Source organism: Mesoplodon mirus, assembly GCF_964341445.2.
Source record: "Mesoplodon mirus genome assembly, chromosome: 13".
Lineage (NCBI taxonomy): Eukaryota > Metazoa > Chordata > Mammalia > Artiodactyla > Ziphiidae > Mesoplodon > Mesoplodon mirus.
Window position 1 is genome coordinate 47,567,967 of NC_138989.1, and position 20,543 is coordinate 47,588,509.

A 20,543-nucleotide genomic window follows, 5' to 3' on the forward strand; every position below is an offset into this window, starting at 1 on the left:
TTTTCAGATTTCATTAACCTACATGTTTTTACATCACAGCACAAGGCAATCCCTAAAAGACAGGTGTGGATGAAGTGTGTCTTTTCTACTGTTAAAGAACAAAACTTTGACAATGATATTCAATTTAGTAAGCATACTTTTGAATAAATGGGCTGGCACAACAGTCTGAAAGAAAATTAAAAAATCTTACATCATATGCAAAAATTAATTCCAGATGGACTAAAGACTTAAATTTAAAAAAAATGTTTTTAAATCTTCCTAGAATACCTAAGAAAATGGATATACAATCTAGGAGTCACTTTCTCAGCCAAGAGTGAAAACACAGGAAAAAGACACTTGTCTAGGAGGAAACAAGATGGCGGAGTAGAAGGACGTGCTCTCACTCCCTCTTGTGAGAACAGCAGAATCACAACTAGCTGCTGGACAATCATCAACAGGAAGACACTGGAACTCACCAAAACAGATACCCCACAACCAAAGACAAAGGAGAAGCCACAGTGAGACGGTAGGAAGGGCGCAATCACAGTAAAATCAAATCCCATAAATGGTGGGTGGGTGACTCACAGACTGGCGAACACTTATACCACAGAAGTCAACCCACTGGAGTGAAGGTTCTGAGCCCCACGTCAGGCTTCCCAACCTGGGGGTCTGGCAATGGGAGGAGGAATTCCTAGAGAATCAGACTTTGAAGCCTAGTGGGAATTGATTGCAGGACTTTGACAAGACTGGGGGAAACAGAGACTCCAATCTTGGAGGGCACACACAAAGTAGTGTGCGCATCAGGACCCAGGGGAAGGAGCAGTGACCCCAGGGGAGACTGAACTGGACCTACCTGCTAGTGTTGGAGGGTCTCCTGCAGAGGCAGGGGGTGGCTCTGCAGACCCAGGGGGACAAGGACACTGGCAGTAGAAGTTCTGGGAAGTACTCCTTGGTGTGAGCCTTCATAGAGTCTGTCATTAGCCTCACCAAAGATCCCAGGGAGGCTCCAGTGTTGGGTTGCCTCAGGCCAAACAACCAACAGGGAGGGAATCCAGCCCCCCCATCAACAGTCAAGTGGATTAAAGTTTTATTGATCTCTGCCCACCAGAGCAACAGTCAGCTCTACCCACCACCAGTCCCTCCCATCAAGCCTCTTAGAGAGCCTCATCCACCAGAGGGCAGAAAGCAGAAGCAAAAACTACAATCCTGCAGCCTGTGGAACAAAAACCACATTCACAGAAAGATAGACAAGGTGAAAAGGCAGAGGGCTATGTACCAGATGAAGGAACAAGATAAAACCCCAGAAAAACAACTAAATGAAGTGGAGATAGGCAACCTTCCAGAAAAAGAATTCAGAATAATGATAGTGAAGATGATCCAGGACCTCGGAAAAAGAATGGAGGCAAAGATCGAGAAGTTGCAAGAAATGTTTAACAAAGACCTAGAAGAAATAAAGAAGAAACAAACAGAGATGAACAATGCAGTAACTGAAATGAAAACTACACTAGAAGGAATCAACAGCAGAATAACTGAGGCAGAAGAACGGACAAGTGACCTGGAAGACAGAACGGTGGAAGTCACTGCTGCTGAACAGATTAAAGAAAAAAGAATGAGAAGAAATGAAGACAGCCTAAGAGACCTCTGGCACAACATTAAACGCAACAACATTCACATTATAGGGATCCCAGAAGGAGAAGAGAGAGAGAAAGGACCCGAGAAAATATGTGAAGAGATTATAGTCGAAAACTTCCCTAACATGGGAAAGGAAAGAGCCACCTAGGTCCAGGAAGCGCAGCGAGTCCCATACAGGATAAACCCAAGGAGAAACACGCCGAGACACATAGTAATCAAATTGGTAAAAATTAAAGACAAAGAAAAATTATTGAAAGCAACAAGGGAAAAATGACAAATAACATACAAGGGGACTCCCATAAGGTTAACAGCTGATTTCTCAGCAGAAACTCTACAAGCCAGAAGGGAGTGGCATGATATACTTAAAGGGATGAAAGGGAAGAACCTACAACCAAGATTACTATACCCAGCAAGGATCTCATTCAGATTCGAGGGAGAAATCAAAAGCTTAACAGACAAGCAAAAGCTAAGAGAATTCAGCACCACCAAACCAGCTCTACAACAAATGCTAAAGGAACTCCTCTAAGTGAGAAACACAAGAGAAGAAAAGGACCTGCAAAAACAAACCCAAAACAATTCAGAAAATGGTCATAGGAACATACATATCGATAATTACCTTAAACGTGAATGGATTAAATGCTCCAACCAAAAGACACAGGCTTGCTGAATGGATACAAAAACAAGACCCATATATATGCTGTCTACAAGAGGCCCACTTCAGACCTAGCAACACATACAGACTGAAAGTGAGGGAATGGAAAAAGATATTCCATGCAAATGGAAATCAAAGAAAGCTGGAGTAGCTATACTCATATCAGATAAAATAGACTTTAAAATAAAAAATGTTACAAGAGACAAGGAAGGACACTACATAACGGTCAAGGGACCAATCCAAAAAGAAGATATAACAATTATCAATATATATGCACCCAACATAGGAGCACCTTAATACATAAGGCAACTGTAACAGCTCTAAAAGAGAAAATTGACAGGAACACAATAATAGGGGGGACTTTAACACCTCACTTACACCAATGGACAGATCATCCAAAATGAAAATAAATAAGGAAACAGAAGCTTTAAATGATACAGTAGACCAGATAGATTTCATTGATATTTATAGGACATTCCATCCAAAAACAGCAAATTACATTTTCTTCTCAAGTGCACACAAAACATTCTCCAGGATAGATCACATCTTAGGTCACAAATCAAGCCTCAGTAAATTTAAGAAAATTGAAATCATATCAAGCATCTTTTCTGACCAGAACACTATGAGGTTAGAAATGAATTACAGGGAAAAAAACATAAAAAACACAAACACAAGGAGGCTAAACAATACATTACTAAATAACCAAGAGATCACTGAAGAAATCAAAGAGGAAATCAAAAAATACCTAGAGACAAATGACAATGAAAACACGATGATCCAAAACCTATGGGATGCAGCAAAAGCAGTTCTCAGAGCGAAGTTTATAGCTATACAAGCCTACCTCAAGAAACAAGAAAAATCTCAAGTAAACAATCTAATCTTACTCCTAAAGGAACTAGAGAAAGAAGAACAAACAAAACCCAAAGTTAGCAGAAGGAAAGAAATCATAAAGATCAGAGAAGAAATAAATGAAATAGAAACAAAGAAAACAGTAGCAAAGATCAATAAAACTAAAAGCTGGTTCTTTGAGAAGATAAGCAAAATTGATAAACCATTAGCCAGACTCATCAAGAAAAAGAGGGAGAGGACTCAAATCAATAAAATTATAAATGAAAAAGGAAAAGTTACAAAGGACACCACAGAAATACAAAGCATCAGAAGAGAGTACTAGAAGCAAATCTATGCCAATAAAATGTACAACCTGGAAGAAATGGACAAATTCTTAGAAAGGTATAACCTTCCAAGACTGAACCAGGAAAAATAGAAAATATGAACAGACCAATCACAAGTAATGAAATTGAAACTGATTAAAAATCTTTCCACAAACAAAAGTCCAGAACCAGATGGCTTCACAGGTGAATTCTATCAAACATTTAGAGAAGAGCTAACACCCATCCTTCTCAAACTCTTCCAAAAATTGCAGAGAAAGGAACACTCCCGAACTCATTCTATGAGGCCACCATCACCCTGATACCAAAACCAGACAAAGATACCACAAAAAAAGAAAATTACAGACCAATATCACTGATGAATATAGATGCAAAAATCCTCAACAAAATACTAGCAAACTATATGCAGAAAACTATAAGACACTGATGAAAGAAATTAAAGATGATACAAACAGATGGCGAGATATACCATGTTCTTGGATTGGAACAATCAATATTGTGAAAATGACTATACTACCCAAAGCAACCTACAGATTCAATGCAATCCCTATCAAATTACCAATGGCATTTTTTACGGAACTAGAACAAATCACGTTAAAATTTGTATGGAGACACAAAAGACCCCAAATAGCCAAAGCAGACTTGAGGGAAAAAAACGGAGCTGGAGGAATCAGACTCCCTGACTTCGGACTATACTACAAAGCTACAGTAATCAAGACAATATGGTACCAGCACAAAAACAGAAACATAGATCAATGGAACAGGATAGAAAGCCCAAAGATAAACGCACGCACCTATGGTCAACTGATCTATGACAAAGGAGGCAAAGATATACAATGGAGAAAAGACAGTCTCTTCAATAAGTGATGCTGGGAAAACTGGACAGCTACATGTAAAAGAATGAAATTAGAACACTCCCTAACACCATACACAAAAATAAACTCAAAATGGATTAAAGACCTAAATGTAAGACCGGACACTATAAAACTCTTAGAGGAAAATGTAGGAAAAACACTCTTTGACATAAATCACAGCAAGATCTTTTTTGATCCACCTCCTAGAGTAATGGAAATAAAAACAAAAATAAACATATGGGACCTAATGAAACTTCAAAGCTTTTGCACAGCAAAGGAAACCATAAACAAGACGAAAAGACAACCCTCAGAATGGGAGAATATATTTGCAAATGAATGAATGGACAAAGGATTAATCTCCAAAATATATAAACAGCTCATGCAGCTCAATATTAAAGAAACAAACAACCCAATCCAAAAATGGGCAGAAGACCTAAATAGACATTTCTCCAAAGAAGACATACAGATGGCCAAGAAGCACATGAAAAGCTGCTCAACATCACTAATTATTAGAGAAATGCAAATCAAAACTACAATGAGGTATCATCTCACACCAGTTAGAATGGGCATCATCAGAAAATCTACAAACAACAAATGCTGGAGAGGGTGTGGAGAAAAGAAAGCCCTCTTGCACTGTTGATGGGAATATAAATTGATACAGCCACTATGGAGAGTGGTATGGAGGTTCCTTAAAAAACTAAAAATAGATTTACCGTATGATCCAGCAATCCGACTACTGGGCACATACCCAGAGAAAAACATAATTCAAAAAGACACATGGGGCTTCCCTGGTGGCGCAGTGGTTGAGAGTCCGCCTGCCGATGCAGGGGACACGGGTTCGTGCCCCGGTCTGGGAAGATCCCACATGCCGCGGAGCGGCTGGGCCCGTGAACCATGGCTGCTGAGCCTGCGCGTCCGGAGCCTGTGCTTCGCAACAGGAGAGGCCACAACAGTGAGAGGCCCACATACCACAAAAAAAAAAAAAAAAAAAAGACACATGCACCCCAAAGTTCACTGCAGCATTATTTACATAGCCAGGTCATGGAAGCAACCCAAATGCCCATCAACAGACGAATGGATAAAGAAGTAGTGGTGCATATATACAATGGAATATTACTCAGCCATAAAAAGGAACAAAATTGAGTCATTTGTTGAGACGTGGACGGATCTAGAATCTGTCATACAGAGTGAAGTAAGTCAGAAAGAGAAAACCAAATATCGTATATTAATGCATGTATGTGGAACCTAGAAAAATGGTACAGATGAGCTGGTTTGCAGGGCAGAAACTGAGACACAGATGTAGAGAACAAACGTATGGACACCAAGGTGGGAAAACTGTGGTGGGGTGGGGATGGTGGTGTGATGAATTTGACGATTGGGATTGACTTGTATACACTGATGTGTATAAAATTGATGACTAATGAGAACCTGCAGTATAAACAAACAAACAAAGAAAACAACTAATATTAAACTTTCATTGGGTTATTTGTGTGGCATTATGTTAATACAAATGTTTCAGACATTACATGAAATTTCTTAAAAAAAAGACACTTGTCTAAGTAAAAATTTTCAACTCTTGGATACATATAATATAAACAAAGTCACCAGATAAGGTAAATGTAAATAAGAAAAAATCTCTATAATATATAAACAGCACCTAGAAATTGGCAAGAATAAAATGACAACAGAAAAAGCAGCAAAAAATATGTCAATTTGCAGAAGAGCGAGTCTACGTGATAAACAGACATTAAAAGGGCACAAAAATCACTAATGGTCAGGCAAATGCAAATTAACATAGTAGTTAGATCTCATTTTATGTCCATTAGTCTGGCAAATATTTCTTTTAAACTTTATAACATCTAATGGTTGTCACAGATTTGGAGAAATGGTATTCTCATACATCAGTGATGGAAATGAGAATTGTTACTGACTTTTTGGACAGCATTTGGGCAACCGCTGTTAAATCGGGTCCACTTCTGTGAATTGGGTTCTGATACTGGGATAAAAGACCCACTTTCCCTAAATAATTTTTTCTAAAAAGATTTCATTTTGGTCCTTGCGTGTGAGATTAAGAGAATTGGGAAGACAATGCCATCAAAGACGTTTGGGGGAGAAGTAAAAGATATGTGAGAGAAACCACAGACTTTTATAGAAATAATGAACAAATTAACAACATTATGTACATGGAGGTTTAGTGAAGTATAATTAACAGAGGCCAATAACAGAGACCAAGAAACAAGTTGAACACAAATGAACAGAAGAATGAGTATACCCGTACCATGGACTGTTATGCAGCTATTAACAAAGAACGAATTTGTTTTACACCAGATGATTTAGAAAGATTCCCATGAGCGACATAAACAAGAAGACAAGAAGTATGTATAATACACAAGTATGTATAATATAATCCTGTTTTTAAAAAGCAATGACAGAATTTTGTTTCAGTATTGTCTTCGAATCAAGGTTGGTTGGATCCATGGATGCAGAACCCATGGATACAGAGGGCCACTATACTACGGCCATTTTACTATGTGGACTTGAGCATCCACAGATTCTGGTATCTGCGGGGGTTTTGGAACCAATCCCCTGCAGATACTGACTGTAAATCTAACGTCAGTGCAGAATTATATGAGTATAGAGGAAATATGAAAGATACTCCTGGATTATTAAAGTGGATTGTGTGGGTAGGCAGGGTTGGATTGGAGGAATGGGGGTTGATGTGAAGGGAGAAAGTAAAAAAACAAAAAACAAAAGTGGCAGATAAAACGCCTCGGTTCTGTAAAATTATAAGAGTGTAAGAGAGAAAGAGAATAGAGGATGCAAGAGAGGACAGTCACCAAGTTATCTTAGGATGGTGGGACCTCAGATTATCTTTAGTTTTAAAATATTTCCATGCATTCAAATTTTTAATTGTGAATACACGATGTTTATAATTGGGAGAAATGAAGTTTTGTTTTATTGTGACAATTTAAAAAACTAAATAGACTGTACATGATATTTATAACTTAGTTCATATATTTCTCATTTTCCCTCCCCCTCTAGGGTCCATTAGCACGAAACTCCTCAGATAGCTACTGTATTCAACCGTATACAACCTGCTCAGATTGATATCTTCCCAACAGAGTCAAGAAAAAAGACAGAAGACTGGGGGGAGGGGCAAGTACAATTCACAAGCTACCTGATCCCCTGTGAAGTTAATTTGAGGCTTCTTCTTTGGCACTAAAAGATTCTCTTAAAGTCATCTTGTACTGTGCTTTCAGCAACTGTCACCTCAAGCCTCTGATAAAGACAACTATTTATAGAGTCCTCAGGTGCCAAGTTGGCAGTGGGATACGTATTTTATTCCCCCATCAATCACTGTCTATACGTAGAAGGAATTAAACTGGGTTTTCCTTCTCTTATCTCTGGTTCCCTTCTTCTTAAACATTACTACATCAAAGTCGACATTTGCACAGATATTCAACAGCGGAAATGAAATGACATTCAAACTATCACGTTTGCTTCTCTTCTGGTCTTGAAGTTACCTGTGAATCTCTAGTATTTATTCTCTCACATCAGCACTCAGATTCTAAGCTTCAACAGGCTCTGAATTTGCCAAAACCCAACGCTTACAAGAGAGAGAACAGGAAATGGAATAGAAAACTCTAACTGCCCTAAATGCAGCACTTCAGGGTTCATTATAGATTACATGTAAAAATAATGAAATATTTTTATAAACTTGTCTATTCATTCTTAGTCTTTAAAACCGAATAGTGATGAACCTAGTTTGTCAGCTTAGTTTTATGCAATGCACAGGAATTTGTCAACAATGATGTACCAGTGGGAACTCTCCATGACATGAATTCAAATTCTGTATGTATAATTATAGTTACGAACACACAACATGGTTTTATCAAGATTTTCATGAGATTATTGATGGGCCACAATGCAACACTGAACATAACATTTAAATCCAATATCCAACTCGATGAAGAAAAGTAAATTAACCACACTTATTCAATTTCAGAAACAGAGGTAATACCTATTTATGAATATTAACTGGAAAAAATAAAACAGAAGTTTATAAAGTGATTAAGCCCACCTGAAACCTGGAGATTATTTATAAACATCCTGCAGAAAAACCAAGAATAAAGGACACTAGGATTTCATTTTTATTACAGAAGCTTTAAAAGAAAAACTCTACCAAAAAACTAAACAAAGAACTCATAAAATTCACAAATATGATAAAATTATTGAATTTATTCTACTAGTCATCAAAGCAATACAAATTAGAAAAAGTGCCAATTTTTAAATTATCTGAATTAGCAAAGACTGAAAAACACCTATGATATTCAATGATGCACAATGATATTACTCATTCATTGTTAATGGTACAAACTTTCCCGGATACAATTTAGCAATACACATCAACAATCTAAAAAATAAATAATTTTTTTAATCCCACTTCCAGGAATCCCAAATAATGAAATGATGTACAAAACTGACAAATTTAAGTATAAAGATAGCCTCAAAAACATAACACTTAAAACAACTAAATGTCTAACAAGTGGAAAATAGTCAAATAAACAATGGTTAATTGGTAATAGAAGAATTACATTCAGTCATGACAATTTTATTTTTAAAGAATATTAATAATGAAGGAAAATGCTCATGATATAATGAAAAATTTTAAAAGTTTTAGATATAGCTTGGTCTCACTTTTATATATATTCTCCATTTACATGGCATGCCTGCATAATAGGAAAATGTTAATAATGGTTACAGGACTTTCCTGGTGGCACAGTGGTTAAGTATCCGCCTGCCAATACAGGGGACACAGGTACGAGCCCTGGTCCGGGAAGATCCCACATGCTGCGGAGCAACTAGGCCCATGCGCCACAACTACTGAGCCTGCGCCCTAGAGCCCGCGAGCCGGCACCGCAACGAAAAGTAGCCTCCGCGTGCCGCAACTAGAGAAAGCCTGTGCACAGCAACGAAGACCCAACACGGCCCAAAATAAATAAATAAAATTTAAAAAAAAAAGGTTACATAACAAATTATATAACCTCTGGAATTAACACTGATATTCATTTCTGTCATTTTCTGTCTACATTTTCCAAATTCTCTATAACAATGATATCTGGGGGGAAAATAGTATGTTTTAAAAAAAAAACCCACCAAGCAAGCCTCTCTGGCAAAAGAAATAGAGCAGGAAAAAAAGCACCTTTAAAAAATTGGACACGGCTTCCCTGGTAGTGCAGTGGTTAAGAATCCGCCTGCCAATGCAGGGGACACAGATTCGAGCCCTGGTCCGGGAAGATCCCACATGCCGCGGAACAACTAAGCCCGTGCGCCATAACTACTGAGCCTGTGCTCTAGAGCCCACAAGCCACAGCTACTGAAGCGTGCGAGCCACAACTACTGAAGCCCACATGCCTAGAGCCCATGCTCCGCAACAAGAGAAGCCACCGCAGTGAGAAGCCTGTGCACCGCAACGAAGAGTAGCCCCCGATCGCCGCAACTAGAGAAAGCCCGCGTGCAGCAACAAACACCCAATGCAGCCAAAAAAAAAATAAAAATAAAAAATTGGACAACTATCCTCATTGTGTGTATCAGGTCAGGGGCAAAACCTGATAAGTAGACAAACCAAAAAAGAATATGAGAGTGACTTCTAACAACAATTCCTTAGAGTATACCACTTTTCATGGCTTACTGATAAAGTACTTCCACCTCTAATAAGGGGCCTCTTAAATAGAACTGCTTTAAGGTTTTAGTTCAAGGATGAAGAGAGAAAAGTAAGTTGGGGCAAGAAGTTCCTACTCTCTTAGCTAAGGAAGAACCTGAACAAGGAGATGTCAAGGAATTAGGGCCCAAGCATGACTTTTGTTTTTTTTCTTAAGATGCACAGTACCTTTATTTATTTATTTTAAAATTAATTTTTATTGGAGTACAGTTGATTTACAATGTTGTGTTAGTTTCGGCTGTACAGCGAAGTCAATCAGTTACACACATACATATATCCACTCTTTTTTAGATTCTATTCCCATATAGATCATTACAGAGTATTGAGTAGAGTTCCCTGTGCTATACAGGAGGTTCTTACTAGTTATTTACAAGGCATGACTATTTTAGTAAGTTTTGAATAGGAGAAAAAAAGAAAAGGCATCAAAGCAAAAACCTGAATGGCAAAAGCTGCTAGGTGGCTCCCAATATTCACTGCTCTCCTCTCCTGCAGTAAAAAACCCTGGGCACTGTGCCCAGTTAAGACTCCAGTTCTTTGCCTTCCTGCCCATATAGGAGTGTGTAAGTCCTGACCAATGAGATGTAAGTGTGGTGCAGTAAAACATACCCTTTTTCCCTTCCTCCTGTCTGGGATGCAGACATGATCTCTGGAGCTCTAGTAGCCACTGAGAACCATAAAGTCAAAACTACCTCTGAGGATGACAGAGCAGAAAGACATGAGGAGCCTGGGTCCTTGACTCTGTGGATCTGCCTTATCATCCTGGACCGTGTTCCTTTAGACTTTTGTTATATGAAAAAGAAATCTCCACTTTTTTTGGGGGGGTCTCTGTTACACACAGTTGAAATTAACCTAAACTGATGTACCTGGCCATGTTGAGCTTGTGAAAATTTTTCTCTTGATCCTGTCTACTCTCAGTGGCTCCCTTCCTCTTAACAGACCAAAGACTGGACCAAAATAAACAGGAAAAAATAACAGCAGAATATCTTAATGAAGCTTTATGTTCTTTATTATTTTTAAATAAGTAATCTGAAACTTCTAGAGCTCTCGCTCTCTTTAGGCATAACTAATTGAATTGTTTTTAACTTGGGTCTGGCGCTTGACTGATTTTTCAGGTCGGTGGTCCAAGGTAAAAATGGATCCTGCATTACATTAAATGTTAACCTGAAACAAATTGAAGATTTCATAGCACAAGCTACTGGGGACCAGGAATGACAATGGAATAGATGTTAGGTCCTTGATTCCAGCCCTTCCCTACTTGCCCACTGCTGCTAAAGGAAGAGAGTGGCAATTCAAAGTGAATATCAGTCACGGAGTATAGCGTCTGCACAGATGGATGGCCTGGAGTTATTCAAGTGAGTTTCCTCTGGCATTTCATTAACGTTTTTTTTGAATGGATGACAAAAATCTCTTATAACCAGTGCTTCCTAATTACCTACAAGGTAACAGATACGTTTAAAAATAGAAAAGTAAATATTTACCCTTTTCCAGTTACTTTTGGATATTTGAATCTGGTTCCCTGCTAGGAGGAAAATACCGTCAATGTGAACTAATTATCAAGAGCAAATTTTCATTTCTAACATCTTAAAGTCTGGTATTGAGAAAGCTGTCACCTTGAAAAAAAAAATCTGACCAAGGAAATTTTTCTCTACTGAGTGGAAAAAAACAACAGAACATAACCTATTTTAAATCTTCACAAGGATACAAACATAAGCACTGCTCACAATTACATTCCTCTCTAAGCTATAACCAGGGCTAATCGTAGTAACTTACTGTACACGTTAAATATTAGCCTGAATAACAACTAGCTTCATTAACTATAAGACTTCACATTGCATTTTGAATTCAATAACTTGATATTTATTAAACAACCATTCAAGTCATCAAAGCCCAAGTGGTATTTAAATACTTCAAAGTAGGTTTAAGAAGTAGCAGAATCAATTAAAATGACTTGCCTATAAGTATATATAAAGTAATTCATCCCCAGAACTAGAAAAGGGCTAAGGAATATTGGTTTTTCCTTTTTATTTTACCACTATGTAATACTCCTGCAATGGCAGAAAAGGAAACTCATTGTCTGGGATTAAGACACTATGGTTTCAAGTCAATCTTGGGGCTATTCTAGGAAGATGACAACTGTATCAAATTAGCAGTTGTAGTTTTGTAACACTACTTAAACCAAGTGGCTTGTTTTGCTTAGAAGTAAAATCCCTGGTGCCCTGAGAAGATGAGACAATGGATAGTTAAATGGCTAGCTGACTATCCAATCGGGTTTTTCTTTATTGTTTTAAGAGTTGACTAGTTCCAAAGATTTATGGTATTCTAGGTGATATAAGATTAAAAATTCAATGACATAGCTACACGTAATATGTAAAGAAGGCATCTTAATTTCAGAATGAAAGAACTAGTAAGAAAGCAAAAAAATCTGAAAAAATGAGTTGTAATTTCTAGAAATAACTTATTTACAATATTGATAATTAATGACCCTAAGAATCATTATTTCATCATGATGCTCTACCAGTCTCTATTTTTCCTACTGCTAATTTTAGGACCTACCACCTTATCTCAAGTGGAACAAGCGTGAAATTCTATGTCAGACTAGCAGAGGTCATAGACAGCTTTAGTAATATCGATATTTTGGACCTTAAAAATTTTAACACTGAAATTTGCTTATTAATTTATTACATTCTTACTGAATGCCTCCTATGTACCAGGCATTGTGCTTAGAAGCTAGGAAACAGTAAAAATTACCCTAAATACCTTTAACCTGAAATTTGAGTAAACAATCTTGTGAAACTGGGAACAGGGGTGGAGGCTGAGATGTGGGGGGAGCATCGTCATGTGGAAATGTCATCTAAAAGAGGAGTTAATCCCATGAGATTTAAAAAATATTTTAGCAGGTATATTTTGTCAAGTATGACAAAATAATACATAAACCAGCAATAAAAGTTATTTTTCAAGTTACATATAATAGCTGGTCTTCTTAAGATTGATAGCCCTGCTGAAGACGATACGGAGTTTATGAGTCTTCCTAGAACTGCAGCTTAGTAAGTGAAAAGACAGATACCTCAAGAATCTTAAACAAAAATAAACGAGTTTACAAGCTGGCCTACTAGAACTTGCTATTTCAACAAGGCAGCCAAATGAGGTAAAGAGACTAAAATACTCTCTCTTTAAACTATGATGCAGTTGATCACAATGGTCAAACCAGTTTTCCTTTTACAGATGAACTGAGCATCTTAAGATTTTTTTTACTGGTCATGTGGATACTCATTTAAGACTTTCAAAACAGCCATCTTGGGGCTTCCCTGGTGGCGCAGTGGTTGAGAGTCCGCCTGCCGATGTAGGGGACACGGGTTCATGCCCCGGTCCAGGAAGATCCCACATGCCGCGGAGTGGCTGGGCCCGTGAGCCATGGCTGCTGAGCCTGCGCGTCTGGAGCCTGTGCTCCACGATGGGAGAGGCCACAACAGTGAGAAGCCCGCGTACCGCAAAAAAAAAAAAAAAAACCAGCCATCTTACTTGAAAAGCAAAAGTATTCAAGGAGCCATGTCCAAATCTCATCTTGTGGGTCTAACTGTTTACCTCCGTCCACTGTCCTCCACAAGGTCCTCTCCTATTCTTTTTTCATCATTTTTAGGCATGGCCAACTAGAATACATGACAACGAGAGGAAAGTAAAAGTATATGGTATATAAAAGAATATTCAAGAGACTTTCTTCATAACCCACCTTGTGTATAACATCATACTAGGCACTTCTTTCCTGCTAATAGTTCTCCAACTATAGGTGCTCTGAAAATCATCATCAGTCCGATAAAAGCATCGAGGAGTATGTACTAAAAAAAGATTCCAGTGTCTCAGTATCACTAGGTCGGGCTCACATGTGGTTCTGGATTAAGTTAAAACTACCTTCCTGTCTCTCCCAAACCCAATCTTGGTTGAGTTAGTTTACAAGACTTTCTCTCTGATAAAGACCTTACACCACCTTTTTATAACCTGTGTATTACTAAGTCAATAATAACCTGGAATACTCAGAAGGAAATGGACTAAAGTCACACAGAACGTTTCCCTCAGCTTCTTTATCTGTAAGGATAGTAAAATCTATTTATTATTCACTGGACTTCTGTCGCCTAAATGATAGGCAACAGAAGGGGAGGCTTCTGAAGCCTCCCCATCAACTGCTCTGAGCCTGCACTATGTCAATCTTACATTGTTTTAAAATACATATGTATTGGGAATTCCCTGGCAGTCCAGTGGTTAAGACTCCAAGCTTCCACCACAGGGAGCACAGGTTGGATCCCTGGTGGGGGAACTAAGATCCTGTAAGCCACATGGTGTGGCCAAAAAACAATAAATTAACTAAAAAACATAATAAAATACACATGTATTCACATATATTATTGCACTTAACTATCATAGTAAGCAGATACGTAAGACTGTAGGCTGCATGAGGACAGAGGTTTTTGTCTGATTTGTTCCGTGATACTGTCCCGATACCTATAACAGGGTTTGACACATAGTAGGGCCTTAATAAATATTAGCTTATTGAATAAACAGATTAATGAATAACTATGAGATTCATGGGCAAGTATAATGTACATTTTTTTTCTGCATGAGAAAACTTTAATACCAATCAAAGGGATTAAGAGACTGCCCAAGATCACATGGCTAAGAAATGGCAATGCCTGTAACTGAACGGAGGTTCCTAGGCTCCAAATCCAGTATCCTTTAAGCAACTGTCTCACCTGGGGCATACGTATCCTCTTACAGTTTAGAATGCCAGGGGAAATGAAACCAAAGATAAGCATAGCACATCTTCCTGGAAAAAGACTTAGATTAAGTTACTTTAGAAAAAAAAATTAATATATATTAAAGTAACACCAGTCATGGAGCAGATTTTGGGAATTTACATTAATTTCAAAGATAAAACTTGAATCTATAAACACCTTTGACATTTGGAAACAGCCACGTGGACCCTCACTGCCATCTGAGTGTCCACCTTGTTTCTTCACCATCAGCCCTCCAGGCACTTACATGGTAAAGTTAGAAAAGCAGCTCAGCAGAAAGCAAATACCAAAGCTCCCACAGTCCCAACACACCTGGGGCTTAGAGTCAACTCTGATTCCTCCACAAAGCTAGGAGGGACAGACTGCTGCTAATTTATATGCAGCTGTCTCCAATGCCCACCATCTTTATTTCTCTCTCCCTGGCAGTTGACGGAGCTTTGGTCTTCCTCCTTCTTTCAGCAGGCAGGACCATAAGCTCACCTTTCACTGCTCTAGACCAGCATTCTTTGAACTGGGATATGTGTCTGAAGCAAAGCCAACACTTCCCAAGGGGTTCACCATCACAGCTCTAAGTGAGTCAATTTCTAAATCCCCAACTTCCAAACATTCTCTTGTCTGAAAACTGATCTGCCTGAAACCAAGACTGGGATGGAGAGACATCCATCTCCTGACAAAGGGAAGCTGTCCTTCATCACCTCCCCTTCGCAAAGGTCCTTCTCCCACTTTACAAAAGCAATGCATCTACATCACCTTCACCAGATCTTTCTAATCTTCATTACGCCAGGGTGTAAAGAACACGGGGCTCAGGGCGACTAACAAAGGAACAAATAAAAATGCTGATGCCTGTTGAGGATCAAGTCTCCAGCATTTGGGTAACTCCTTCTCTAAGACAGGTAATTCCCACTTGTTTGTTTTAAACAACCTGAAATATTTAAATAAAAAGAGGCTTATGGCCAAAAGAAATACAAAATACTACATTTCAATTTATATTCTTTTTTGTTACATAAGACAGTGATCAATAAGACACTTTCATGCGTAAAACTATATTACATTGGGAGACACTGCTTTGGGAAAGATCTCCAGTGTTCTCTTATTTACTGCAAGTAATAAATCCTTCCTTCTACTAAAACAAACGAACAAACAAAAACACTATATTACATTGGGATAGAATTCTATAGGGGAAGGGAAATGGAAATATGAATTTAAGGAGAAAAAGGAAAGATGTAAGACTTTTACTGTTAAGAACTTACTCCTGCATTTTTAAAAATGAATGATACTGGGAATTAAATATAGATCGCACTACAGAGTTTTTTAAATGATGTAACAATTTAAAAAGTCAACATTTACAGTATGCTGAAAAATGACATCCTCTGCAACTATTTAAACTTAGGATGAACAGTTTTAGCAATGAACTTAAAAACATGCTTAGGGTACAGGGTTTTACAGAATTCTTAGGCACTACAAGAGCAAAAAAGTTGTAAGAACACTGCTATAGAACAACCCTTCAGAAAACCCTTCCAAGACAAAATATTGAAGAGACAGAGAAAGAACAATTTCCCCACCTACCTAGCTTTGAGCGAGGATGGGATGATGATGGGGTGAGCATTAGCATTCTCTCCACCCTCTTCTTAGTCATAAACACATTTGTTGAACCTGGTTCTGCAACCAAGTTTCTAAAATTGATGATGAAGTTAGATATCTGATCTTAACTGCATTGCTGATGGGGATTAGACACTGGCTCAAGAGATGTATCTCAGTCCTAAGGAGAACCGCTGGAGTACTTTTCTTTTAGTCTCCAGAAAGACTCATGAGACCATACCATAAAGGCTCACTAATTTTGTATTTATCTTACACGATGACAAATTTCGCCACTGGGGATGGAATACTGAATGCATCAGACTGGCATTTCATTACTGACATGCATGAGGCAAAAAACTGGAAAACTCTTACTTACTGTGTAGTTAGTATGTTAAACATGGCAAATGTCCTAAGGAGTAATGTCAACAGACACATCTACATACCTTAAGCCCTCAGACTCCGCTTTTTTCCTTCTTTCTCAGATTCTGTACTCTCTTTTCCTCTGCCCCTTACCTCTCTTCAGCCACTCCTTTAGATATGATGGATGAGGCCAGTGCTTAATTCGATGTCTACACTGTTTTAAAAATATTGACTTTCCTGTCCTCAAGCTCTCAGAGAGACAGTGGGGCTATTAAGAGCAGACGTTAGACCTACTCTAAATCTACTCCCATTTAGTAGAAGGAGGTAGTACAGTTTGAGATAAAAGGTGTCTTTAGAATCGGAAAGTCAGCTGAAAATCACAGTCCACAATTTACTAGGTATGTCGTTCAATTTCTCTAAATCTCAAGGCTCGCAAAGTCCTTAAAATGGGGTGCTAAGGATGAGACAAAATACATCAAGCACTTAGAAATGTACCAGCACATAGTAGGCCTTCAATAATCAACAGTTATGAAATCAGATGTTTAATGGTTTTAATGACTGTTTAAAATAGCCAACAGTTTTCTCTTGACATAATGTCAACGACTGTCATGTTTTTCAATTTCTTTAACCTCTTTGAAAACAAGTGATTTGGAAAATGACTACCTTTCATGTCTAAGTATAGGGTGTGCGTGTATAAAATGTACCTGCAGTACTAAAACCGTCAAAAGGACATACACAGGTCGACGACTGCACAAATTTCACACATAGCATGGTGGCATATCCTTAACATGTTCTAAGCATTGCTGTGAAACACTTTAAAACATAAGCATGGAATCTATCATCACTTCTTTTAAAGTCTATCCAAATTTAATTGGCAATCGAACACTTCCCCCTTCAAATTAGCAGAGTTTTTTTTTTTTTTGGTTGTTTGTAAAATACCTATTATTTTAAGGCTGTAGGGACACTGGTACTCCCACAATTCTCATTTGTGTATAAATCAGTACAACCTCTAAATCAATCTGACGATGTGTATCAAGGACTTAAAACGGATCTACATGCTTACTCAGCAGGGAAGGAATACATACTAACCCAAACAAACAGATTTATGTACAAGAGTATTCATTACATCACAACTTAATAATAGTAAAAAAATGAAGCCGCTTGATGTCCACTGCAGGGAACTAGATATATACAGCCATCATCCCATGGAACATCATGCAGCTTTAAAAAAAAAAAAAAAATTAAATACGATGGGATTAAGTGAAAGAAGCAAGGTATAAAGCAGTATTTGGCTATGATTCCAAATTTGTGTATGCCACTGTGATTCTCAAGCGGGAATAAGAGAAAACTTACAATAAAGAATTGGAATTACACGTGATCAAAATCCACAGCTTGAAAGGACACGCTGTTAAGACTTGTTACCCACGTCCTAATTTTAAAAAGAAGTGTGGGATGGGTACACTGCTGATTCAGACCCTTTTTATAAATGGCGGAGAGAGGAAAGTGGATAATAAAGCTAACATGTCTGCAACTGGTATTCAGCCTCTTTAAACTTTCAGTTTAATGAAACTTCTGGGTGACTTTTACACCACATACAACAATGTTCACTACCTAGCTAGTAAGTTTTGGGGGAGTGTGCAGAGATGAGAGACGGTAGGAAAAGGTGAGGACTCACATAACCTTCCAATATGTACAATTTTGCACGGTGTAGGAGTAAATGAAACTGTCAGCACACACACACACACACACACACACACACACTCTCTCTCTCTCTCTCTCTCTCTCTCTCTGATTCAGATCTATAGACGCATATTTAAAGCACGCCCACTCTAAGCAGAAATGCCTCAACACACCTGACCCTCCCTGAACTCACGTGCACTTCATTACTACTTTTAAAACTCTTAGTTTATTCCCAAAGCCCACCACTACCACCACCAATCAAACAAGGCTAACACGCACGCCAAGACTGTTTTTCAGCATTCATGAACTTTCCTGCCTTTATTTTTCACATCAGTACTTCAAATGTCTGATCTAACCCCACAGAAAAGAAAGGGAACAAAAATGCCTTTGGACGTTTATACGTCTCATGTTACTCACTCCTGTACTCCAGAAAAGGAGTAACCCAAGTCCTTGTGACTTGAAATGACATCTTTCTGCTCAGTGCTGTTCTGACTTGGCCTGTGTGACCACAGCTCTATCTGCTTGCCCGCCAGCCTGTGCCCAGGTGCTTCTGGCAGCTCCACAGCAGAAGCAAGCCTGTTTTTACAGTCTGAAATCGCAAGAAGCCAAAATCAACTGAAGTTATTACCAAAACACAAAGGACAAAACACACCTTAACTGCCACCTTACATGTCAGAACTCTCCAACTGAAAGGTATCTATTTGCTTGACAGTATGCACATCCATCTACTTGTTTGCAGATGTCAACCTGCAGAACAAATAGCTGGGAGACGTTTGGTTGGTTTCTGGTTGTCAATTTCAGGAAACACAAACATTTCTTAGTTCCGAGCTCACGTTCCAAGTCAATACAGGCTTTGGTGTATTTTCAATTTTTTTCCAGGCTAGAAAGGCGCTAAGCTAATAATTAACCTTAAGCATACCATCACCTCTGCTAAAAACATTTTCTACACACAGCCCTAAATTACTTCCTCTTCAGTTAAACAAAACAGACAAGCTGTAATAAAACGTCTCCGAGAAATGTGATCCCTTTCATTGGTCACCCAGGAGCCTTTCCCCTAAAATCTGTTCTTTCTTGTGGCGGAGGGGGAGGAGAGTATCCAAAATAAAGGTGCCACCCAAAGCACAATTATTTTGTAAGAAAGTTGCCTAAGATAACTCATACAGGGTTTCCCAGGTTGAGTAATTCTTACAGGCGGGTGAAGAGGGACAGCTCGCCTCCAAGATTACTATCTGCAGAGGCTTCCCTTATGTTGAATTTTTTTTTTTTTGCGTCCTTTTTAATTATACTACTAGGGCTCTGATTTTCACACCTCTAGCTGCTGCTGGGGGGAGTTGAGAGCGACGCGCCAGGGCTGCGGCAGCCGCTCGAGCCAAGTCCAACGCTGGGGGGCGGGCAGCCCACTCCCCACAGGGTCCCACCCTCCCGGGCACACGCGTGCAGAGACGCGCCGAGGCTGCGGTCCGCGGGCGGGGACTCACCGCTGTCCAGCCGCGCGATCTGGGGCAGTCGGTAAGTGCTGACCAGCAGGTCCAGCGGAACGGCCACCGAGCTCCACTTCACATCCTTGAGGCTGCAGCCCAGCGAGGGCGCCGGGTCCATCTTCCCCGCCTCCTCCGGCCCCGCGCTCCCGCCGCCGCCGCCTGCACCACCCGCGCCTCGGCGGCCGCCGCTGCTAGCACTTGCGGTCTGGGGCGCGCGGAAGGCGCCGGGCACTCTGGCCGCGGGCAGCCCGGGGGCGCGGCGGCTGCGGCGGCGGGGAGGGAGGGGGCCCGCGGCCGGCTCAGCTGCCACTGCGGGACATGGCCGGGGCGCCCCGCGTGCCCTCAAGCCTGGAGAGGACTCGCAGCAACCCGGCGGCGGCGGCGGGCGGCGGCGGCCGGGGTGTATGCGGCGGCTCCCGCTCCGCCTCCTCCTCTGGCCCCGGGTCTGCAGCTGCGGCGGCCGCCCGCTCGCCTCCTCCTTCTTTTACCCCTCCTTCCCTCCGCCTGGAGCGTGTGAGGAGGAGCCGCGGGTCTGAGAAACGCCATAGCAGCGTTCCCAGCACTGACTAATCAACAAGGTGCGAGCTACGCCTGCGCAGCTCGGGGAGACTCCGCCCCCGCCCCCGCCCCCGCCTCCGCCCCCGCCTCCCCT

General features: G+C 39.9%; 1 protein-coding gene across 2 annotated transcripts in view; it reads right to left on the reverse strand.

The window, feature by feature from the left end:
• Window positions 1–20,023, reverse strand: part of GAREM1 (GRB2 associated regulator of MAPK1 subtype 1) — a 221,605-nt gene extending 201,582 nt beyond the window's left edge. For both annotated transcript variants that reach the window (XM_082639970.1, XM_082639969.1), the window contains exon 1: window positions 19,889–20,023. In XM_082639970.1, coding sequence (XP_082496096.1) covers window positions 19,889–20,009 — 121 coding nt within the window. In that variant the 5' untranslated portion in view covers window positions 20,010–20,023. The remainder of the gene's footprint in view (window positions 1–19,888) is intronic.
• Between the last annotated feature and the right edge of the window lie 520 nt (window positions 20,024–20,543).